The sequence below is a fragment of the Eleutherodactylus coqui genome, chromosome 10, assembly GCF_035609145.1.
Source record: "Eleutherodactylus coqui strain aEleCoq1 chromosome 10, aEleCoq1.hap1, whole genome shotgun sequence".
NCBI classification, from domain to species: domain Eukaryota; kingdom Metazoa; phylum Chordata; class Amphibia; order Anura; family Eleutherodactylidae; genus Eleutherodactylus; species Eleutherodactylus coqui.
The window spans coordinates 141637669-141663822 of record NC_089846.1 but is presented as its reverse complement, the minus strand read 5'-3'; the positions used below and the strand labels follow the sequence as shown (position 1 = coordinate 141663822).

Below are 26154 nucleotides of genomic sequence, written 5' to 3'. Positions count from 1 at the left end.
AAGAGGTCTACACCCCCCCCATAAGAGGTCTACACCCCTGTCCAAATGCCAGGCTTGTGTTATCCTATAAAAGGACGATTTGAATCATTTCCGATTTATTTCCGCCTCCGGTGTGACCCGTTATCGGGACAATTCTAGTGGTAAACCAACTGAAAGGCTTTAGGGTGGAAAAATAAAAATAATGGAAAAAAACCCAGAACAACAAAAGCCTAAAATAATGTGGTTGCACCAGTGTGATTGGCCCCTTATATGTGGGTGTGGTTGTGTTCAGCCAATCACATTTACACTCCTATTAAGCAGCAGTCTGCACTCCGCCCCCGTTATTTACAGGGATCTGATTGGCCCCATAGAAGGTTCAGCTCTTCTAGGATTTTGCTGACATTTTCTTAGTTGTATTAAAGCCACGGTCCATAAGGAGCGTCCAAGAGACCCTCCACACGGGAAGGAACTGTCCGCAGATGCAGCGGATGGTTGACTAATTGCGGTTGTGGACTGCGTTCTGCTGAATCTGCCGTGGAGACAATTGCATTTTTTCCCGCAGAAGCAGAAAGCTTTTCTACTACAGAAGCTCATCTTGCAGTTTGGGAGTCCAGACTTACGGATCTTACCAGGCGCGGCACTCAACCCTATAGGGAGAAGATTTGGATGCAAAAAATGTCCGCGCAGACTAATTACGGCCCGCGTGAAAGGCTCACAACTCATCAACGGGATCCGATTGTCAGAAGAAGGGGACCAAAACATCTCCAAGACATGACATATACAGGGAAGGAAATAAGTATGTGACCCCTTGCTGAGTCTGTAACTTTGCCCGCTGTCAGACGTGAACAGTCTATAATTTTTAGGGTTGGTTAATCTTAAGGGTGCATTCAGACGACCGTATATCGGCCGGGTATTCACGCCAGCTGATATGCGGCGTCTTTCTCTGCAGGGGGAGGAGGCTGGAAGAGCTGGGAGCAGTGCTCTGAGCTCCCGCCCCCTCTCTGCCTCCTCTCCACCCCCTGCACTATTTTCAATGAGGAGAGGCGGGGCAGGGGTGGAGCTAATTCCCAGAACTTAGCCCCACCCCCTCTCGTTGCAAATAGTGTAGATGAGTGTAGAGGGGTGGAAAGGGGGCAGGAGCTCAGTGCACTGCTCCCGGCTCTTCCAGCCTCCTCCCCCTGCAGAGAGAGATGCCGTATATCAGCCGGCGTGAATACCCCGGCCGATATACGGTCGTCTGAATGCACCCTAACAGTGAGAGATAGAAGATCCAAAAAATATCCAGAAAATCACATTGTGCAAAATGGAAATACATATATATAATTTAGACAGAGAAATAAGTATTTGATCCCCTACCAACCATTAGAGTTCTGGCTCCTCCAGACCAGTTAGACGCTCCTAATCAACTCGTTACCCGCATTAAAGACCGCTGACTTACATGGTCACCTGCATACAAGACTCCTGTCCACAGACTCAATCAGACTCTAACCTCTACAACATGGGCAAGACCAGAGAGCTTTCTAAGGATGTCGGGGACAAGATCATAGACCGGCACAAGGCTGGAATGGGCTACAAAACCAGAAGTAAGACGCTGGGTGAGAAGGAGACAACTGTTAGTTCCATTTTCTTCCTATTGCACCGTCACTCGGCATCGATCTGCGGCTCCATGCAAAATCTCACCTCGTGGGGTATCCTTGGTCATGGGGAAGGTGAGAGGTCAGCCTAAAACTACACGGGGGGAACTTGTTAATGATCTCAAGGCGGCTGGGACTAGTCACCAAGAAAACCATTGGTAACACATTGTAAAATCCCGCAGGCCCACAAGGTCCCCCTAAACAAGAAGGCCCATGTGCAGCCCGTCTGAAGGTTGGATGATTCTGAGAGTGATTGGGAGAAGGTGCTGTGGGTCAGATGAGAGACATTGAGCTCTTTAGCATTAACCCAACTGGCCGTGTTTGGAGGAAGAGAAATGCTGCCCATGACTCAAAGAACCCCATCCCCACTGTCACGCATGGAGGGGGAAACATTATGTTTTGGGGGTGTTTCTCTGACTACTTCAGCACATCAATGGGAGAATGGACGGAGCCATGAACCGTAAGATCCTGAGTGACAACCTCCTTCCCTCCACCAGGACATTAACAATGGGTCGTGGCTGGGTCTTCCAGCAGGACAATGACCCAAAACATACAGCCAAGGCTACAAAGGAGTGGCTCAAAAAGAAGCACATTAAGGTGATGGAGCGGCCCAGCCAGTCTCCAGACCTTCATCCCATAGAAAACTGATGGAGGGAGCTGAAGATCAGAGTTGCCAAGCGAATGATTTAGAGATGATCTGCAAAGAGGAGCGGACCTCATCAACCCCAGACACCGTCTGCCTGCTGGGCCTGGCTACAAGGGTTTGGCCACCAAGTATTAAGTCTTGTTTGCCAGAGGGAGCAAATACTTATCTCTCTGTGCAAAATGCAAATAAATATATATAATTTAGACAATGGGATTTCCTGTATATTTTTTGGATCTTCTATCTCTCACTGTTAAGATTAACCGACCCTAAAAATTATAGACTGTTCATGCCTGACAGCGGGCAAACTAACAGAATCAGCAAGGGGGTCACATACTTATTTCATTCACTGTACCAGGGAACGCAGTGAAGACGGTCAGTAAGAAGTGGATTAAACTTGGCATTACAGTGACATTACCGAAAACTGGACGGCCCTCAACAATGTATATGTAAGGGTATATATCCAGCCAGCAAGCCCAACGACCCATTGTGCAACGGGCAAGAAAGCTGAGCTCTGTTTGAGGCTCCCGTCAGCTCCATCTCCGGCTCAACAACATTTATAAAGCCGGTCCGAGAAACGAAGGCTTTGACATTTCTACAGATTTTCGCATACGACACAAATAAGTAACATTTCAGTAGCTTACTGAGAACAACTGAGGAACATGACATATATATATACACACACACACACGCACACACACACATATATACACATATATACACACACACACACATATATACACACACACACACACACACATATACACACACACACACACACACACACACACACACACACACACAGGCTACTCACCAAATTACATCTAGCAAACATCGGCCATCTTCATCGTCCATGTCAACTGCAAAAAGAAAACAAAGATGTAAGAACACGCAGGCAGTCTTCACACAAGGCCATCAAGGTACACAGCTCAGGGCTTCATACACGTATCACCACCTTCACAAGGGACCACGGAGGAGGCACGGCACCGGCCCTCAGGCCTCCTCGGTGGACAGTCTCTGCGCTAAAACGGCTTCTATTTCCACTACTACTTGTAAATGTCATTTATTTTTTCATTTTCCAGTATTCCGTAATATGTTTTAATTAGCCCATTTTTCCTATAAAACGCCTCTTCTGCTACGCAGCCAGGGAGATCAGCCTGGCAGAAGAGGGCGCTCCAGCTGTGCGGTGCAGACACAGCTCTTCCCATTGACCACCATCAGGGTTTAGGTTTGGCTTTGTCCTCCTGTCCCCCTGCTGAGTCCAGGCCCAGGCGCCATGCATGTAAGCGGTGGGTTAAACATCCGACACTCGGATTCCTTAATAAATGGCCCATGATAACATTGAGGGATACATTTCCTGCAGTCAGATGGTGACATCAGGGTAATCGGTTGCAGTTGGCACACTTCCACCGTCTCCGGCCCCCCGGCCCCCGGTTTATAGATCAGTACATTCATCACTGGGACTAATTTATTGCACAAAGTCACCTAAGAGAAAAATGCAACTTAGTAAATCATCAGAGACAAGGCCACTCAGGATGCAGCCGCGACAGAAATCAGCTGATCGCCCTGGATTCAGCTCCAGGCGCCTCTGGCAAACGGATGATTTTGGGAGGAAGCCACAGCCAGTCAGGCATTTACCCTGCAGGCCAAATGCAGTATTACAGGACAGCCAGATGATCTGCTACACTTGTATCCAGTGAAGCAAAAGGCCTCCTGTCCACGGGTGATTTTGCACTGCGTTTCCCGCGGCGATAATCCGGCTGCGGGAAACTGGGTGAACACTTTCCATAGACTACTATAGAGAGCGCCGCCCCCTGTCCACGGGCGGAGGATGATAGTGATTCTCCGCTCGCAGGATTTAAATCGCAGCATGCTGCGGTTTGCCACGATTCTTTGTGGTGAGCCTCCCTGTCAGATAGGCTCAGAGCGGACGGCTGTCAGCTCTCCCCTGCTCCCCGGCGGCGGCTCCTGCCACGGGATATCACTACGCCCGTGGACAGGAGGCCTAATTGACCTGCATATGTCGAACGTGCCGTGGATTTTCCCCAGCGACAAACCGCTCTAAAGGGTGACTTTTTTTCCTTCGGATTTTGGTACGGAAATTTAAAAAGGGCCACTCCGGTGATCATGTAACGAGCCCCCAGTATATACAAGCGGGCTAGTAGTAGTTATGCCTCTTCTCCTCAGATGGCCATGTGGCTTCAATTCTGAGCAGCTGACATCGGCTGGCAGTTGTGAGCTCTCAGTCTGTGTGATGCAGTTACATAGGACCTGTCTGCAGGGGGCAGAGTCACTGAGGATGATCACACAGCTATGATAGAGGAAATCACAGCTCATCCTCCGGACTGTATACTTATGGGCCGGAGCTTATTTAGAAGACTATAAAAGCTAATGATAATTATAAACTGCCCCCCTGCAAAAGGATATGTTATATCATGTGATAGATGTAAAAGGGAAACCAAAATCTTTCCGGATGGAGATGGTGGCTGATGAGGGGGCTCCACCCAGAGAGGTTGTCCCTACAGGAAGTCGGCGGAGACGGTGCGGCATTTATGTACATGGTAATCATAAGGGAATCCCCATAAGAGGACGGACGATTTTCCCGGCTTCCTTCCCTGTAAAGTATTGCTGCATGTAAACACACAGGCGGTAATCACCGGGCAGGGGCGCACATCGCCAGCCACCGAGACGACAGCCTGCCAATCAGGGCCGGCACCGCACAGCTGACACTCATCGAGGCAGGCCCATCTATTACAGCCATCCCGTGGACAGCCGGCGCTGACATCAGACGGCACAGGCTGCAAGGTGAGGGGTGACTTTGTACTGAAGATGAGAGATTTGGCCGGCAGCCACCACTGGACGGTGGCCAAGAGGGTTTCGGTTACAAGCCCGGAAGAGAGAGTTTTGTGCTTTGCAATGTGCACTACAGCTGTAGTCCAGGAGGGCGAACAAAGGAGAGACTCGCAGGAGTCCGCCGCTGCCCGTCATCTGGGGGAATACTCCGCACTACACACAGAGCACGGCAGAGGCAGGCGGGCAGACAGCGCTATATATTACACACATATCACATGGCGAACGGTAAGTCTGCAAATGCCTCAACTGTTATTGTTTACACAGCATGACTTTAATCACCCATCAGCCCTAACGGGGCGCACCGTGGAGGGTGGCTTTACCTTCGTCTGACTAGTCGCCCAGAATAGATGCTAAAGTATACGAAGGACTCCTGTCTGACTAATTACTCGGGGACAGTTACTCGTTAAACTTTACAAATTGTTGGGCACACTTACACGGGTCAAACTCGTTTGTCGACTAGTTGGAGGCCGTGAGGTTCTCTGGTGGGCGTGTACTTGAAATCTGGCCCCTCCCTGGCGCACGCTCATTGGTTGCGGAGTCTACTGAACGCACATAGATGCGAGCGGTCTTTGAGTGAACACTCATTACCGCCGTCTGCCACTGGGGGAGAGCGGAGCAGAGAGCGATCATCCAGAGACCAAAAAACAGCCGGAGCCAATCAATGTTCATGGGAGGCGCGTGACGAGCGAGCGCACACCGCCCTGCAACTACCTCTTTATACCAGATGATAACCAGCGACTATGTTTTGGTGAGCTGAAACAAAGGGGCTGGGAAGTAAGTTCGCGGTGAGCAGCCCTTTTACACGGATCTGTCCCCTACATTCGGCCTATCAGACAACAGTCGGCCCTCTTAAAGACCCTCAGATGTAGAGCGGGGCCCATCAGTTATATGACAAATACAGACTCCATACATATCCAACCCACCCAGGAACCTAGCAGGCCATGGAGCTGGCGCTGCCCGCGTCAGCGCTGCCAGGGGGCAGCCGATGCTTATGGGACAACGGAGCTTCTACAGTATTCATAATTTACAGTTTCTGAGGGTTGAACTGAAAAAGGCGACTGCTTGAATGATTTTACATGGACTAAAGCGACAGCAGACGGATTAATGACGTATTGTCTATATACGGAGGCCGGGGCCCTTCTATAACATCAGACGGATGCAGCAGAGCTAGAAGGAGCATTGTCGGTGCGCCCCCATCAGGCAAGTATAATACAGGGCACATTGTAGATAAAATCTGCCTACATACGGGCTCCTGCCCACGGGCGTCTATTCGCTGAGTGAAGTCGATGGACTGCACGCTCCCCTTCTCTGCGGCCCTCGAGCCCTGTGCACTGGCATAGGTATACATTACGTATGTGCGCCGTTTTCATATCAAACATCGGAGAATTCGTGCACCATGTGCTATGCGGGCAGCGCCGTACACACGCAGTATCTGCCGGCAGGCCCGGGATTTACAAACAACGGGAGACCTCAGCGGTTCACCAATACGGCCTTACAGTCCTCTAAAGCTGGCCCGAGGTCCAATCCCCCCCGAGTCTACAATGGACGCCACACACCGTATGGACCCACGGTAGTCCGGTCACACGCCAAGTCACTCATAAGGTAGGTTGTTCTGTACGTGGCCGCGCTCCTCTTGTCCGATTTGCAGAGCAGCTTCTGAGTCAGGCGGATGGGGGTGCAAAAAACTAAAATAAAAAAGTGCATTGAAAATCCATGGATTTGATACGCAGGCGACGGCCGGACGCACGGGAGACGGGGCTCCAGGAGCATCTGCACAACTGCTTGACACGTTTCATCCATCATGGATGAGATTAAGCGGTCGTAGAAGTTGGCCTTCTAATGATGTAGCCCCGCCCACAGGACTGCGTCACGTCCCGGACAAAGATGGCTGCCTGAGACACGCCGCGGATTAGTCTGCATCCGTAGTCTAAGGGGCAGGTCAAACTGCGTATCTACGTGACTGAACACTGCGTACATCTGCGTATTTCGCCGGCTCGGCTGTGCGTTTGCACTGATTTCGGGCACAGATCCGCAGGTTCCCCTCATATTTGCAGACATCCGTTGATTTAAATGCGCGTCCACAGGGCGTCCTGCGCTCCACGATGGGCCCTCCTGTGTATTTCTTCATGCGATTGCAGTGTGAAAAAAAATACGCTCATGTGAACGAACCCGCGGGAATCAAAGGGTTGTATTCGCGGTATACGACACGTGCAAAAACTGTATGCGTCATACATGGTGCAAATACACTCGGAAGACACTACGATCAACCTGCGCTGGCCGGTCGAGCAGCATGGAGGGTCTGGAGGCCCTTTTACACGGAATGATTATCGTTCAAGAAATCGCTTTAACGAGCCAAAGTGACCGATAATTGTTCCGTCTGAACGCAGCCGACGATCCAACAAAGATTCCGTCACTTTTCCTTCACCGTTCACTTTCGGCAGCCATGAAAGTCATCGTTCGCTCACGGATCGGCGTAAATACGGATCACTCAGTCGCCTATACAGCGAATGACAACGATGAATAATCTCTCGTTTGCGCGAGCCGACGATGTATCTGCGGTACAAACCGCTTCCATGAGCGAACTCTGACATCATTCACTTCTTCAAACGAGGAATTGGCTCGTCTACAGCGGACCCGCAGGCCGCTCTCACATGAGCCGTAAAAACCCTGCATCTTTACGGAGCGTTTACTGCGTGCAGAGCTGCAGCTTTGTCTGCATTTTTACTGTGTATTTTTGCGCAGTGGCGATGCAAACTGTTGGTGTCACAACTCCTGCTTCCCCACCGGGCAGCCTGCATAGAAAAACCACAATATCAGGCGCGCAATTGTGCATTTACTGCGTTATTTTTGTGCATTTACTGCGTTATTTTACATGCTTCTCATTGGGCGATTCAGTATTGCACACAGGACACCCTGCGTGTGATTTTCCGCGTGTGGATGGTATGAATGGATGCTTAGTGCCATGTATTTTGTGCATGTGTAATACGCAGCAAAAACCGCTCGTGTGACACAGCGGCCCTAGACTACCGATGTACCAATACACCGTGCGTATCAGGCAGTCTGTGAAGCGGTGCGGCCATCTTTGTTCGTTCGGGCCCGGAGGGTCGCTTTAACAGACAACACATTGAGGTTTCACGAGGAGCTGCATCAAATGACAAACTCAACACTGCTACATCTGTACTGTAGGAGAGCAGAGGCCTCCGCCAGCGCCTTGCAGGCTCCCTGTATGGCGCAGCAGCGAGCCCTGTGGCACGCAGATAGTTACGCCGTCGGAGCCAAACACATTCCCCTCCTCCTCTTTGAAGAACCCAGACACAGATTCCTTCCCCTCACACAGCGGCCATGCAAGCTGTAAACCATCAAGGAGGGGGCGAGGCCCAGAAGTTTGGGGAGAGCAGTACACGGTCCAGAGGACTCCCATTCTGGGGCTGGCTGCTAATGGATGGGGGGCTTATCTACATGCAGCCAGAGCGGTCACCGACGCAGTAGAGACGAGGACCAAGAATATTAATGGCGGTCAGACCCGTCATGTAGTGGAAGCTCTGCCAGTAACAATCACAGAGAAGCCCCAATCATCACTAGGAGGAAGCAGTACCCAATATGGCCGCCCGCCCGCATGCACTCACCCTAATCACCTTCCTATTTAGAGTTTTGTTCTTCTGTTCCATCATGGAATAGTAAAAGTGAAGCACCCAGATGCGAGCGCCGAGCCACGACCAACTACTAGGGTGACGTCACATCGTGGCGTTTTCTGGGCAGACTGTTTTTGCGGGGTGGTTTGCCATCGCCTCCCCAGTCATCTTTTACCCCCCACCAAGATGGGGACTTATTTTACAGACCTTGAAAGGATTGAGGGCTGAGCCAACCTTGAGCCGGCTACCTGACCCATGTGGGGATTGAACCCACAACCTTCAGGCCATGAGCGGGAGCTTAGGACTGCATCCTGCTGCCTGAGCACTCTGCGCCGCCCTCTGCTGAACGCCTACAATAGGCTCCATGTGGATTCTGTACTTTTAGCGCGGCATGCTCTACTTTCTTTCCTCCTGGCGTTTGTGACAGAAACCGTGACAGAAAGTCCGAGGAGGAATCAGAAGAGCCCAAAGGCCCTCCACAGGGAGCGGCGGTCGGTCAGAGGGGTCAGGCCCTCCACAGGGAGCGGCGGTCGGTCAGAGGGGTCAGGCCCTCCACAGGGAGCGGCGGTCGGTCAGAGGGGTCAGGCCCTCCACAGGGAGCGGCGGTCGGTCAGAGGGGTCGCTGAGGCCTACAAATGACGGGCGTTCGTCTGCCTTTACAGAGCGATGATTGGTCGGTTGTTATAGAGGGATCTCCACCCAAAAATAACATACAAGCGGGCTCCCACCCCCCGCTCTCTTTAATGATCCCCGTGGTTACATGCATTAAGGACAGATCGCGCCATCCAAGTGCCATCCAGATCGCGCCATCCAAGTGCCATCCGCCCTTCTTTAATGCGCCCGTTGACTTGAATGAGTGATTCTTGTCTGAAAACTGGTCCAAAATCGGACATTAATTAAAGAACCTCCATGTAAATATCCCGTTCCAATCAGTGTGTCGCCATGGGAAGTCCGTGCCAAGACAGCCAGCGCTTCACAGGGTCGTACAGGAAGAGACATCGACATGCGCTCAGCGCGGTGTACCCCCACAATCACCTCACCGGTGTAAGAACCCCCACAATCACCTCACCGGTGTAAGAACCCCCACAATCACCTCACCGGTGTAAGAACCCCCACAATCACCTCACCGGTGTGAGAACCCCCACAATCACCTCACCGGTGTGAGAACCCCCACAATCACCTCACCGGTGTGAGAACCCCCACCATTCACCTCACCGGTGTGAGAACCCCCACATTCACCTCACCGGTGTGAGAACCCCCACAATCACCTCACCGGTGTGAGTACCCCCACAATCACCTCACCGGTGTGAGAACCCCCACAATCACCTCACCGGTGTGAGAACCCCCACAATCACCTCACCGGTGTGAGAACCCCCACATTCACCTCACCGGTGTGAGAACCCCCACAAATCACCTCACCGGTGTAGGAACCCCCACAAATCACCTCACCGGTGTAAGAACCCCCACAAATCACCTCACCGGTGTAAGAACCCCCACAAATCACCTCACCGGTGTAAGAACCCCCACAAATCACCTCACCGGTGTGAGAACCCCCACAATCACCTCACCGGTGTGAGAACCCCCACAATCACCTCACCGGTGTGAGAACCCCCACAATCACCTCACCGGGGTAAGAACCCCCACATTCACCTCACCGGTGTAAGAACCCCCACAATCACCTCACCGGTGTAAGAACCCCCACAATCACCTCACCGGTGTAAGAACCCCCACATTAACCTCACCGGTGTAAGAACCCCCACAATCACCTCACCGGTGTAAGAACCCCCACAATCACCTCACCGGTGTAAGAACCCCCACAATCACCTCACCGGTGTAAGAACCCCCACAATCACCTCACCGGTGTACTCTCCATACGGATACATCCGACAGAGGCGAGTGTACTCTCCATACGGATACATCCGACAGAGGCGAGTGTACTCTCCATACGGATACATCCGACAGAGGCGAGTGTACTCTCCATACGGATACATCCGACAGAGGCGAGTGTACTCTCCATACGGATACATCCGACAGAGGCGAGTGTACTCTCCATACGGATACATCCGACAGAGGCGAGTGTACTCTCCATACGGATACATCCGACAGAGGCGAGTGTACTCTCCATACGGATACATCCGACAGAGGCGAGTGTACTCTCCATACGGATACATCCGACAGAGGCGAGTGTACTCTCCATACGGATACATCCGACAGAGGCGAGTGTACTCTCCATACGGATACATCCGACAGAGGCGAGTGTACTCTCCATACGGATACATCCGACAGAGGCGAGTGTACTCTCCATACGGATACATCCGACAGAGGCGAGTGTACTCTCCATACGGATACATCCGACAGAGGCGAGTGTACTCTCCATACGGATACATCCGACAGAGGCGAGTGTACTCTCCATACGGATACATCCGACAGAGGCGAGTGTACTCTCCATACGGATACATCCGACAGAGGCGAGTGTACTCTCCATACGGATACATCCGACAGAGGCGAGTGTACTCTCCATACGGATACATCCGACAGAGGCGAGTGTACTCTCCATACGGATACATCCGACAGAGGCGAGTGTACTCTCCATACGGATACATCCGACAGAGGCGAGTGTACTCTCCATACGGATACATCCGACAGAGGCGAGTGTACTCTCCATACGGATACATCCGACAGAGGCGAGTGTACTCTCCATACGGATACATCCGACAGAGGCGAGTGTACTCTCCATACGGATACATCCGACAGAGGCGAGTGTACTCTCCATACGGATACATCCGACAGAGGCGAGTGTACTCTCCATACGGATACATCCGACAGAGGCGAGTGTACTCTCCATACGGATACATCCGACAGAGGCGAGTGTACTCTCCATACGGATACATCCGACAGAGGCGAGTGTACTCTCCATACGGATACATCCGACAGAGGCGAGTGTACTCTCCATACGGATACATCCGACAGAGGCGAGTGTACTCTCCATACGGATACATCCGACAGAGGCGAGTGTACTCTCCATACGGATACATCCGACAGAGGCGAGTGTACTCTCCATACGGATACATCCGATAGAGGCGAGTGTACTCTCCATACGGATACATCCGATAGAGGCGAGTGTACTCTCCATGCGGATACATCCGATATAGGCGAGTGTACTCTCCATGCGGATACATCCGATATAGGCGAGTGTACTCTCCATGCGGATACATCCGATATAGGCGAGTGTACTCTCCATGCGGATACATCCGATATAGGCGAGTGTACTCTCCATACGGATACATCCGATAGAGGCGAGTGTACTCTCCATGCGGATACATCCGATATAGGCGAGTGTACTCTCCATGCGGATACATCCGATATAGGTGCGTGTACTCTCCATACGGATACATCCGATATAGGCGAGTGTACTCTCCATGCGGATACATCCGATATAGGCGAGTGTACTCTCCATGCGGATACATCCGATATAGGCGAGTGTACTCTCCATGCGGATACATCCGATATAGGCGAGTGTACTCTCCATAGGAGTCCAGCAGAATAAGAAGTCTGATGGTAGACGCAGACGGAGCTGTGATAACCATGGCAACGGCCCCCGACTCGTGGCCGGCAGTTAAAAGGACATGTAACATTTTGCAAGGATTTCGTTTTTTATTGCTCCACTGTTTCTAAAGCAATTTAGTCATAATTAAGGAGATCTACCGTTTTCTGTATACAGCTGGTATGCAGGCCTGTGTGTTTCCATGGTTACAGACTACAGAGCCAATGTGTAGTCTGACTCTGCAGTCATGCGTTATTGCACTCTCTATTCTTGATAACCTACAGAAGGTAAGAGATGAGAAGGTGTGACTAGCGGTACGACGGGCGGCCAAACAACTGCTCGTTCTTCAGTGTAAACACGGCCGTCAACAGGCGACGGGCCACGACTCATTCACTAGTCACTTCATTCCAGCTCACCGAAAGAAGAGTCACTGGTTGATCGAAAGTCGTCTGGTGTCAAGTCGCCATCATTCGTATGTGAACAGTTTAGGAACAAATTTGCATGAGATTTCCCTGGGAAGGACAGCAAACTAACGAACAATAGGCTCTGCGCAAAAGCAAACAGAGGACTCGCTGCACGCCCCAACAGCTGAGCGCCGCTCTGAACAATAGCTGTTGGGTGGAGGGGCTCATTCACCGCCGATGGCACGTAGATCCTGAACGCACACAATACACGGTGAACGCATTGATGTAAACGGATTCTTTCACATTTGCGGATTTTTAACGTGATTTTAGTTTGCACGTCCTTTTTGTTGAGTATTTCACACCCCGAATTGGGCCACAGAAATGAATGGGCCAGCGCAAATGTGCAGTGAATACAGAAGAAATCACGCATTTGTGCATCAAGGGGCCCTTACAGATTTTGTTTTGCACACATATATGCAGTACATATTTAGGAACGCAAAGTCCCCACAGAACGGCGAAATACGCACGGAATAGGCCATTTTCGGTCCGTGAATTAGCTGCGTTGTCACGGACCAAAAAACACACCAATGTGAATGAACCCTAAAAAGGTGCACAAAGTGGAAGAGACCAACGGCCTATCTGACAAGGGATTTGGGTTCCTGGAGAACTGGGCTGACTTTGCTGTCGGCTACAGGCTCTACCGTAGGGACGGGCTGCATCTTAATGGGGAGGGTGCAGCTGTGCTGGGGGAGAAGATGGCTAGAAGGCTGGAGGAGTGTTTAAACTAGGGACTGGGGGGGGGAGGGCAAAATGAGAAATAGGGGGGTAGCCAGTGTAATTAGCGATCCGGGTCCAAGCAAAGGGAATGGAGGTCGAGCAGGGGGTGGGGTTAGTACAGTTAGAACTGATAGATCAGCCATAAGTACGAATAGCAACAAAACAAATTTAAAAAACAAAAAAAATGATATTAATTGTATGACCACGAATGCAAGAAGTCTGATCGGTAAAGTGGGTGAGCTTGAAGCGAGAATGACTGATGAAAATTATGATATAGTAAGAATTACGGAAACATGGCTTGATGATAAGTGCGATTGGGCGGTGAATTTGCAGGGGTACAATCTCTTCAGAAGAGACCAAAGGAACCAGAAAGGGGGAGGGGTATGTCTGTACGTCAAATCGAACTTAAATCTGAGACTACGGGAGGACATAGGGGTAGGAGACGAACAGGTGGAATCTCTGTGGGTAGAAATACAGGGAGGAAAAAATAACAAAATCCTGATAGGGGTCTTCTATAGACCACCAAAAGCAACAGAAGAAACTGAAAGCTTACTACTAAGGCAGATAGAAGAGGTGTCAAACCGCAATGAAGTAATTATCATGGGGGACTTTAATTATCCAGATATAACATGGAAGAAGGAAACCTGCAAATCTCACAGGGGGGATAAGTTCTTGAGAGTAATAAAAGACAATTACCTGATCCAACTGGTGCAGGAACCAACAAGAGGGAGGGCCATTCTGGACCTAGTACTAACCAACAAACCGGAACGTATAAAGGGGATGCAGGTTGAGGGGCACTTGGGGAACAGCGACCACAATATAATCAACTTCCAGCTGTCATTCAATAGGAAGCCTTATCAGGGAGCGACAAACAAACTAAACTTTAGTAAAGCAACATTTGATGAGCTTAGAACTACTATCAGTAACATTAATTGGGACAACATCCTCAAAAATATCAGTACGGAGGAAAAATGGGAGGAGTTCAAAAGGATCCTAATCACTTCATGTGAGCAGTTCATTCCCTTTAAAAATAAAAGAAACTCAGCTAAAAGGAAACCAATGTGGCTCGACAAGACGGTACGAGGGGCAATAAACGAAAAGAAGAAAGCGTTCAAACTACTAAAGCAACAAGGCAGCGAAGAAGAGCTAAAATCATACAGGGAAAAAAACAAAATATGCAAAGATACGATCAAAACTGCCAAGGAGGAGGCAGAAAGACTGATCGCCAAAGAGAGCAAAAACAACCCGAAGCTATTTTTCAACTATATTAACAGCAAAAGGATTTGCAGGGAGAGCGCTGGCCCTTTAACAAATAATGCAGGAGAAATCATTGATGATGACGAAGGGAAAGCAAATCTACTAAACAGTTTCTTCTCAAGTGTATTCACAAACGAAAAGGAAATGCCACACGAGATGCAGGGGAATAAAACGAACCCCTCACAAAATATCTCATACCTAACGCAGGAGGAGGTGCGGAAGCGTCTAAAGAAAACTAAAATTGATAAATCGCCGGGCCCAGATGGATTACACCCAAGGATACTAAGGGAACTAAGTGATGAGATAGCTAGGCCGCTATACCTAATATTTCTAGACACTATCAAGACCGGTGTAGTACCATTGGATTGGCGCATTGCCAACGTGGTTCCAATTTACAAAAAAGGGAGCAAAAGTGAGCCTGGTAACTACAGGCCAGTAAGTCTCACTTCAGTAACGGGAAAAATTTTCGAGGGGATTCTGAGAGACGCCATCGATGAGTACCTCAAGGAGATTAAGGGAATAACTCCTCACCAGCATGGATTCATGAAGGGTCGCTCATGTCAGACAAATCTGATCAGTTTCTACGATGAAGTAAGCTCTAAGCTGGACCAGGGAGAATCTATTGATCTTGTATATCTGGACTTCTCTAAAGCCTTTGACACCGTGCCACATAATAGGCTAATATACAAAATGAGAAGCTCGGATTGGGTGAAAACGTGTGTAAATGGGTAAAAAATTGGCTCAGAGATAGAAAGCAGAGGGTGGTAATAAATGGTTCGTACTCTGATTGGACCACAGTCGCTAGCGGGGTGCTACAGGGTTCAGTATTAGGCCCCACTCTGTTCAACATATTTATCAATGACCTGATAGAGGGGCTGCACAGCAAAATATCAATATTTGCAGATGACACAAAATTATACAATATAATTAATGCAATGGAGGACAATGTGCGGCTACAAACGGACCGAGATAAGCCGGGGGGGTTGGGCAGGAAAATGGCAAATGAAGTTCAATGTTGAAAAATGTAAGACTATGCACATGGGCAGGAGGAACGGATGTCACAAATATTCACTTAATGGGGTACCACTAGGGAAAAGTGATATGGAAAAGGATCTGGGGGTATTAGTGGATAATAGACTAAACTGGAGTAACCAATGCCAGGCAGCTGCTGCAAAAGCTAATAGAGTCTTGGGGTGCAGTAAAAGAGGTATAGGGGCGAGGGGCGAGAACATTATCCTCCCACTATATAAGGCACTTGTCAGGTCCCACATGGAATACTGCGTACAGTTCTGGTCACCGGGGCTCAGGAAAGATGTTACAGTGCTGGAGGGGGTTCAAAGAAGAGCGACTAAACTAATACATGGAATGAAGGGACTGGAATACCCAGAGAGGCACCAAAACTGGGATTATTCACCCCGGAATAAAGACGGCTAAGGGGCGACCAAATAACCATGTATAAATATATGAGGGGACGATACAAGGATCTCTGCCATGATCTGTTTACACCCAGGACCACGACGGTAACAAGAGGGCATCCGCTACGTCTAGAGGAAAGTAGGTTTCATCACCAACATAGAAGGGGATTCTTTACTGTAAGAGCAGTGAGACTGTGGAACTCTCTGCCTGAGGATGTGGTGATGGCAGGATCCATAGAGGAGTGTAAGAGGGACTTGATGTCTTTCTGGAGAGGAAGGATATTATAGGCTATAAATTTTAGGTTAAGTGTCAATCCGGGTATACAGGCAGGTAGGAACTATTAGGGGTTGGTCCAGGGAACAGTCTGATTACCATTAGGGAGTCGGGAAGGAATTTTTTCCCCAAAAGGGCTAATTGGCTTCTGGCCTTGGGGCTTTTTGCCTTCCTCTGGATCAACTCAGTAGGACAACAGGCTGGACTAGATGGACATTGTCTTCATTCAGCCTTACATACTATGTTACATACTATGTAAGGTGTTCATCGCCTCGGTCAGCGGCCAGTCTGAATACCCCTGCAGCGAGCCGACGTCTGCTTATCGCCTGATTGGATCTTTTTTGTAGGCATAAAAATACTCGCTCATTGGCAGCAAATATCCCCCCCCCCCCATGTAAACGGGAACGTCACTGCCAGGACTCCAATGATCAGCTATCGCAGCAGGACCCAATAAAAGTCTAAAATTAAAGTGGTATTCACATCTCGTTTTTTTCGCGACAGATGAGAAAATCCGGAAGCTCTGCTCCGACCATCTGTCGGAAAGAGCCGAGCGCTTAGCGCAGCGCCATTTTAGTAGCGCTCCTAAAAGTGAATGGAAGCGACGAAGACAACATAACACGGCACGCTACTCTGTTTCCATAACTTGGGGAGCTACGAAACAAAAAGCGTAGCGCGGCCTGTAGGTAGCCAACATTCACTTCAATGAGAGCTGCGGAAGCAGCGCCGCACAAAGTGCTCGTCTCCGGCTGTGTGCACGATAGTCAGGGCTGCGGGTCCCATTCCTATAAATATAGGTCTTATTTAAGTGACAGAAATTTTATAATCCGCTTTGAAAAAAAAGTGATAATCTCAGTTTTCTCGCTCCATGAAAGTGATCCCTGCTGCGCCGATCACAACCGGACCTAAAAAGACCAGCCGCAAGGGAAGATGAAAATACTCACCCAAAGACCCCTGAAGCCTCTGATACTGCCAGGCACCACCGCTGATCTGCGCATGCGCCACCAAAATGGTGGTGCATGCGCGGTAGAAGCCAATGCCAAAAGTACCTTGGTATAGTAACCAGCAGGGACCAAAGTGATACACCTATCACAGCCATCCATGTACTAGGTCTATAAATACGGCACAGGATCAGGCCTGTCTATAGGCCCATTTAGACAACGATTATCACACACGATTATCGCACGCACGCTATACCCACGGCCGCTTTTTTTTTTTTTCACCCCGCAACCCAATTTACTGCGACTCCAGGCGTTGATGCGGATGTCGCTAATTTAGCCCACTTTAATCTTTCACATTTACCAGCGTCCTAAAACTAATATTTACGCTGGACAATATATTACAGCGCGCCGCCTCCGTATATTCTGGGACCGCCACAAATGTCAGAGAGAAAAGAATTCTCGGGAATTGTCCTATTAAAAAGTCCTGATTACGGTCCTGCTGGTCCGCTAGTGCTGCTCACGCCACCCGTGTTCGCGTCAGTAAGGTCCCGATGCAGATTTGAAAACATTCTGCGTTTTCCCATTTTGCCGATAATGCCCAAATCCCCCAGAAATGACCCGGATTGTGGCAGATTATGGGAATTAAGGCCCAAAATGTCCCAATTAAAAGATTAAAAAATAAATAAATACACCGCCGGTGGAAGAGTCCCTGCTGAGCTTTACGGCCGTCCATCACTCCGCCAGTTCATCCCATCTACGCACACTAGGTCCGCTGCTAAGTGCGACTCGCTATACATGTGATTGGTCTTTTATTTATGACGGCGGCAGGGTCCACCAACTAAATCCCCCCAAGTGTCCCGAAAATATCGGCACTAATGGAAAAATCGTTTGGGAGCTGATGGGCCATTTTAACATAACGGGTACCACGTCTATACTGAGAATTATTATACTAGCCTCCCACTTTATAAAGGCCTGCGGGACAGTGCGCAAAAATAGGGGGGGGTCCCACAACCCCTGGTGTCCAGGCACGAAGAAAGAGGGACGTCATTCGCGCTGGCAAGTGGCGTGACAGGCAAGATGTTTTTATGCTCTCCACTGTGCACACAGACCCCTCCGTTACGCCTCCTGTCCACTGGATTCCCTGCGGCGATAATCCGGCCGCGGAGAACGCAGTGAACGCTTTCCAAAGCGTTGCTATAGAAAGCGCAGCCCCCTGTCCACCATCATAGCGATTCTCCGCTCGCAGACGGCAAATCGCAGCATGCTGAGATCCTCCACGGCGAGCCTGTCACCGCAGAGATCCGTCAGCTGGCTCCTGCTCCCCGGCGGGATATCGCTACGCCCGTGGACAGGCGGCCTTACAGTAAGGGAGAGGGGGTTGCAATGGAGAAAACAAAACCTGTCTGCGCCGCAGGGGATGCGTCGATCTGTCGGACCAGGCGGTCAGCCGTATCTCGTGAAGCGCAAGGTCAGGGCCTGGTATAAAAAGGCAGCGATCTACCTGATACAGATGGCTACATATACTGCGTCCATCATTTATAAGACATGCCGGGGAACGCCGCGCTTCTTATTAGGATGCAGCACAGTCAGGAGGTGCGGGGCTCACAGAGCGCCACCTTCTGCACCCGTCCTGAAACTGCAGGCAAAAAATACCCCCCCCAAAATGTTTTGGGTTTGTAACAAGCAAAGGAGGGGGGATACCTGATGTTATTGCCCCATGTGCCCATCCTGGCCAGCCTCTGTCATCACCCCTACTATACAGTCTTACATTATTTTACCCAATGCATAGGGGATGCTAAAGGGGGGGGGGGTAATTTATTCAGTTGTGCCCTGAAACCCAGCGGGTGTTCCCTCCATTATAGGCCGAGCCGTGTGTCCTGTAAGAAGATTGGGGCTACAATGGGGGTATTGCTGAACACAGAAGAACTAGCGCTATAAAAGTTGGGGTGCGGCTCCCCAGTTTTCCCTGCTTGAAACAAAGAAAACTCATGAAAGTGACGAATTTGTGAAAAAAATGAAATTGTATTTATTTTTTACTTGCTTTATAATAATTTAAAAAAAAAACAACAACAGAAGGTGCAGTCAGAAGGCTCAGTACACCCCTAGATACACGGCCCAATCTTGGGTCACTTGTGGGGGCGTTCGATTATTTTGGCAGCTTGATGGCTCTACAAGTGGGCAATGGGGCCCGGAATTTATTCATCTGCACCCTGAAACCCAACGGGTGTCCCTCCATTATAGGCCGAGTCATGTGTCCTGTAAGTAGATGAGGGCCACAAGGGGTATGTCTCTGAACACGGGACAAACGGGGGATCTATTTGGGGGTGAAAGTCTTCATTCATGTGTACGCTGTATAAAAAAAAAAAACTGTTTTTAAAATGACACAATTGCTAAAAAAATGAAAATCATAATTATTTTCCTTCTTCTTAGCTTAGATTCATTCAAAAACTGTGCAGTCAAAATCCGCAGTACACCCCCAGAGGAATTCGGTAAGGGGTCTAGTTTTCAAAATGGGGTCATTTGTGGGGGTTCTCTATGGTTTTGGCCGCTCAAGAGCTCTACAAGGGGGCAATGGGGCCTGAATCACCTTCAAGCTAAATGTCTGTTCTAAAAGCCCCCGACTGCTCCTTTCGTTTTGGGCCCCGTTGTGCATCCAGACAGAAGATTAGGGCCACAACGGGTATGTCTCTGAACACAGGACAAACAGGGGGATCCATTTTGGGGTGTCAATCCTCATTTTCATGTGCAATGTAGGAAAAAAAAAAATGTCTTTAACCCCTTAATGACACGGCCTATTTTGGCGTTGAGGACCAAGCGATTTTTGGTATTTTTCCATCTCCATTTTTCAAAAGCCATAACTTTTTTATTTTTCCGTGGACGCGCCGTATAAGGGTTTGCTTTTTGCGTGGCGAGCTGTAGTTTTTATCGGTGCCACATTTGGGTACATAGACTATATCGTAAAACTTGTATTTTTTTTTATAACAGGGAGAGAAAACGCATCAATTCTGACATAGATTTTTTTTTTACAGCGTTAATCATGCAGCATAAATGACACTAAATTGTTTCTGCGGGTCAGTACGGTAACAACGATACCGAAATTGTTATATTTTTTTTTAGGTTTTTACACTTTTTTGCAATAAAAAGCCTTTTTTTGGAAATCTTTTTTTTTTCTCTATAGCTGCATTCAAAGTCCTGTAACTTTTTTATTTTTCTATGTACGGAGCTCTGTGAGGGCTTATTTTTTGCGAGACGAGCTGTAGTTTTTATTGGTACCATTTTGGGGAATGTACGGCTTTTTTGATCACTTTTATTGCATTTTTTGTGAGGCAAAATGCTAAAAATTAGCATTTTGCCTCTGTTTTTTAGCGGTTTTTTTTTAGGCTTTTTGTTGTATAAAATAAAAAGCGTGTGCAACTTTTTGTACACGTCGTTACGGACGTGTCAATACCCAATATGTGGGGTTTTAATTTTTTTTTACCTTTTTGTATGCTAATATTAGAAAAAGCATAAAAAAGGGGTTTTTTTACATTTTACTTTTTTTTTTACACTTTTCTTTTCTTTTTTTTTTACACTATTTGAGTCCCTCTGAGGGACTTGCAGCACTTTGCCTATGATCGCTGTCATAAGGCATGGCAGAGCTACTGCTCTGCCATGCCTTATCGCTTATACAGCGAGCATAGGCATAGGCAATACAGGACACCAGTGTCTGGCGTCCTGTTGCCATGGTGACAGGTCGGGCTCTCGCGATGACATCGCGAGAGCCAGCCGGAGACACAGAGGGAGCGCGATCCCTCTGTGAACTCTTTCCCTGCCGCGATCTACTTAGATCGCGGCAGGGAAGGGGTTAACAGCGGGGGGCGCATCTCCTATGCCCCCCCCCGCTGTTGCAGCGGGACGCCGGCTGTGACTGACAGCCGGCTCCTGCTGCGGGATAGCGCGAGGTCAGTCATGATCTCGCGCTATCCCGATGACGTACCGGTACGTCATTTTGCGCAAAGTACCAGGCTCCCATGACGTACCGGTACGTCATGGAGCGGGAAGGGGTTAAAATGACATATTAGCAAAAATATGAAATTTAATTTCTTCTCCTCTAAATTGCATTAATTCCTGAAAAGAAACTGTGGGGTCAAAATCCTCCTGACCGCCTCAGTAAATATATATTGAGGGGTGTGGTTTTTAAAATGGGGTCATTTGTGAATCATTCTGACATCTATGAGCCTTTACAATCTTGTCTTTGTGCAGGAAAAATAAACTGTTCCTCAAAATGCTGATAATCAAATGTTAAATTTGTACGTCTCCTAAATGGTTAAAAAAGCTAAAGTTTTTCAGAAGTAGGTCCAGAATAAAGTAAACAGATGGAAATATATATCTTATCAAAAATAGTATGTTTGCACATATGCGAGATATTGCAGTTGAAAATGTACAATATGACATACAAAAACAACGTCAGAATCGCTGGGATCTGCAAAACCTTTACGGAGTTATTCTATGTTAAGTGACATGTCAGATTTCCAAACTTTGGCTCCATCACTAAGGCACAAACAGGCTTGGTCTCTGAGGGGTTAAAAGGGGTCTCCGGGGAAAATGGTTGATGATCTATTTCTCAAGGTAGATTATCAATAGCAGATATGTGGGGGTCTGCTGGTCGAGACCCCTGCCGATTCACTGATGAGAAGATGCCGAGGACGCCCTGGGCTGCCATCAGTTAAGTTTGGGTATTGCAGCTTTCTAACACTGATGTGCAAGAAGCCATGGAGGTCACGTCTTTCTCACCTTCCAGCAGCCGGTAGTTGCACTTCCCTTTAACTCTCTGTAGTCACAAAACGTGCTTTTTGCTATGATTTTCTAAAATAGCTGAGAAACAGCGACAATCGCAGCGTGCCGGTGAATGAACCGTGAATGATCTGAAACCTCTGTGGTCACAAATAAAATTAGTCTGAAGAAATATAGTATCCAGGTATTGGGGGGGGATGCAACTGGAGTCATCGGTGCAGAATGAGGGGGGAGACCCCGGATATTCACAAACACACGGCACAACTTGTCCCCTTAGAGCCGTGCATCCAGTAATTTCATGGATCCTATGGGCAGGAATTGATGATATAGCAAGTTAAGTTGTACCTTCACATGCCAAAACGATCGCACGCCGGTCTGTGTGAACGTCTACAAGGCTGTTGGCGACACGTAAGACGAGCCGACAACAATCACATTAACAACTGCATAAAAGAGAAAATAAAGTGACAGAGGAGCATTTTCAGATTTGTCATTTAATCGCTGGGCAATTATGGGTTACTAATGTTCATTCATTGGGTGATCATACCTTCAGGAGAAGCTGCCATGCATACATGAGGAATAACACTATGTGACTCATATGAGGCATTTGTCTACAGTTTGCAGGCTGTATCTCTAATTTTCAGTCTTCCCTGAGCTGCAGGGTGGAGGCTAGCTGCTGTGTCGTCTACTATACACCGCCATATAGCAAACTGTAGATTTTGCTCCGCATCTGTAGAACACACAGAAGAATGACATCAGCATGGAGGATACTATAGAAGTACTGAGCAGTGTAGATGTGATTCCACAAGCTATAAATCACTTACTATTAGCTTCATCGACATGCCTCCTCCCCTCACTCCTCTCCATAGACTTCTATAAGCAGCATGAGACGACACCCCCAACTACCACTATCCGTTATCAATCTCGATGTCTCGGTTATTAGACTAATTTCTCATGACAACAGCCAATGAACATCAAATTAGAAGGGAGACCCCTAGTGGCCAACACTTTAGAGGGATCACTGTAGGTGAAGTGATTTGTACTTTCCATAGTTACCATATTGGCTCTTATAGCGGATTGACACGGGTTCCTCACTTGGGATCCCATTCGACCAGCTGATTACCAGGCCTGCTGTCAGTGCAGACAGCAGTGGAGACAGGCAGAGGCTTTGACAATGAAGCAGTCCAGTTTAGTACTACGGGCACAGCCCCCACTAAAGTCAATGGGAGGTGTGCTTGCATACCAAACCAGACCGCTGCAATATGGACAGCGCTATTTGCCTTCATTGCTGTCTGCACTGAGAGTGAGCTTGGCAATCAGCTGATCGGCAGCAATCAGGAGCATGGACCCCTGCTGATTAATTATTGATGACCTATCCAGAGGATGGGTCATCCATAGCAGACGTCTATACAAGTCCCGGACAACCTCATGGACACTGGTGGTTTAAACGGATGATACTTTCACTGCAAACAGCATCAAACATGAAACCATTTCAGCATGAAGCCTCCTTGGCTCGTAGCCATCCAACTGCAGTTTGGTATTTTCTAAACTACACTGGGGAGAAGGGAAGCTGGACTCCCCCAGATCCAATGACTATGGGGGTGTCAAAGTGTTAGTCCCCCCTAACTGTAGCTAAAGTACAGCTACACTTAAAGAACGACTTGGCTCCTATGGCTGCTGTATCACTATGCAGATTTCCCTACAACCCGTATGAGATACCCCAGAAGTAGTCGGAGTATTTACCTGTGATAGGGAGAATGGAACTTGTGCCCCAGTCCTGCAGGTCCTCAGAGCATAGAATGGGACTCACTAATCCCTATGGGGACAAGAGACTGCTAAACCAAGAGTCCGCAGAGTTGTGAATCCACAGGATGCCAAGAGATGCTGGGAGTAGTAGTCTCACCCCGCCGATATACATTATAATATGGAAGTAGATGGCGATGTGCTGGCGGCAGCTCTGCAACAGTTAACGGCTGGGAGGGGGTGTGAGGACAGGAATGCCGTCTGGCCTGGTACATAGTTTGGGAGGCCGCACTAACTCCCATACGGTGGGAGCGCTGGGAACGGAGCTCCACACAGCAGATCTGTTTACGGACCACCAGAAGCTATTTACCATGATATTGTAACCCTGTTGACGGCGCAGGTCGTTACCGTGAAAGACCATTCCGAAAAAACGGACTCCGCTAGCTAAGAAAGAGCAAAACAAAGGTATATATGATCAAGACGTGAAGGAGTCGCCCACGGCAGTCCGATGGGGCCAGGCCTTTTAGAAAATGAAACAAGCAACGCGATTGGTTGCCACGAGCATCCAGCCACAACGCCCTCACATATGAACAATTGCGTCTATGGGGCACAAAGCGCAAGCGGCGCAAAACAGTCGCCACCGAGGGCACGAAAAGGGACAATAAAACATCGTGTTTTAACTGGGTATAAAAACAAAAAAAATCCAAACCCCCCCCCCCCCGCTCTGCGCTGGGGGGGGGGGGGGGGGTATTCACCGGCTTAATGAATAGCGCAACAATTTCATACATTTAGTATTAGCAAATGAGAAAAACGAGCGACACAAAAAGTAGCATCAAAAATACCTCTGATGATTAATAATCGCCGCCATGTTTTAGGGTCAGACGCCACAAAAATGTAGCAACTTCTGTAAATATCGCACTTCTTATATCTTACAAACCGTCTGAGATGAACCCCACCCAATTCCAAGTCAAAAAATGAGCTTTATGAGCCAAACACCAGTGCAAATGAAAGATGAAGCACATGTCTAAAGGCGGGGCACCGAGGAGGCAAGGCGGGGCACCGAGGAGACCAGGCGGGACACTGCCCCCTATAGATAATATATGGACACCCCGCCATAGATAATATATGGATCCCCTCTCCAGATGATATATGGAGCGCTGCAACTCTACCCTGGTGATGGAATTACACATTTGTGACCAGAGGACTTGCACATCTGACAAAGTCCAGTTACCAAAGTCATGGCATATATATATATATATACACACATACACACACACACACACACACACACACACACACACACACACACACACACATACATATATATATATATATATATATACACACATCTCCATTCATCATGCAGGTTCCGTAGGACCTCAAGGAGCCAACATTTTAAAGGCCAAGACTGGGATTCATCTTTTGAGAATCAATTATCTCAAATGTCCATGGGCAAAACTGGATTGCTGAATCCCCACGGATCACCCGCATGGGCGATCCGCAGTTCAATATGCCCATAGACATTCATTGGGCATCCGCAGGTAATTAAATACCTGCGGATGTCATTTTATCCCGGCACGCGGATCGCACACACGGGATAAAAAGCGTGCCATGCTCCATTTTTTGCACATTCCCACACAGATGGCTTCCATTGAAGTCAACAGAAGGCGTCCGATCCGCGGTACACCCGCAGCTGGCACTATGGACATGTCGCGGAGCCGCAGGAAATTTGAGAAAAAAATGTATGGCGCACCCATATATTCTGCAGTACAGAAGAAGAGAAGATCCGGCCAGGATGGAGAAGACCGCATCCAGAGAGGGGAGAAAATGTCCATGGGGCTTTAAACAGGGAAACTACAGCTCCAAAAAGGAAAGTTACTGAACCCCCTACAAGTCAACGGTTACACTTGGAAGCCAATTACACCCCCTTGATGCCAACTTGACTTGTCTGTTTGGTGGCCCAACAGTAAGCGTTTTCACAGCCATCAATAGGAAAATAGCACAAGGCTAAGCTAGAGGATCCCCGATCCCCACACAGTGAGATTAGTGCCACTGCGATACACTGCAATACCCTAGAATATTGCAGATTAACACAATATATTATAGAGCTGCATGAACTTGGATTCTTGGCAATAAATTCCAAAACTGCAGGCGATTCCACAACTTTATCTTTTAGGCCTCCTTCACACGGGCGACAGTCACGCGATTTTGTAGCATCACTATGATGCTACAGATCGCATGTATGTGAAGCCCGTGGTGTCCTCTGGGTTCCTTCACACATGAGATGTTTG

General features: G+C 48.7%; 1 protein-coding gene across 2 annotated transcripts in view; it reads right to left on the bottom strand.

The window, feature by feature from the left end:
* Positions 1 to 26154, bottom strand: part of BICRA (BRD4 interacting chromatin remodeling complex associated protein) — an 84876-nt gene that overhangs the window by 29952 nt on the left and 28770 nt on the right. For both annotated transcript variants that reach the window (XM_066581983.1, XM_066581984.1), the window contains exon 2: positions 3071 to 3116. In XM_066581983.1, the coding sequence (XP_066438080.1) occupies positions 3071 to 3111 (41 nt within the window). In that variant the 5' untranslated portion in view covers positions 3112 to 3116. The remainder of the gene's footprint in view (positions 1 to 3070; positions 3117 to 26154) is intronic.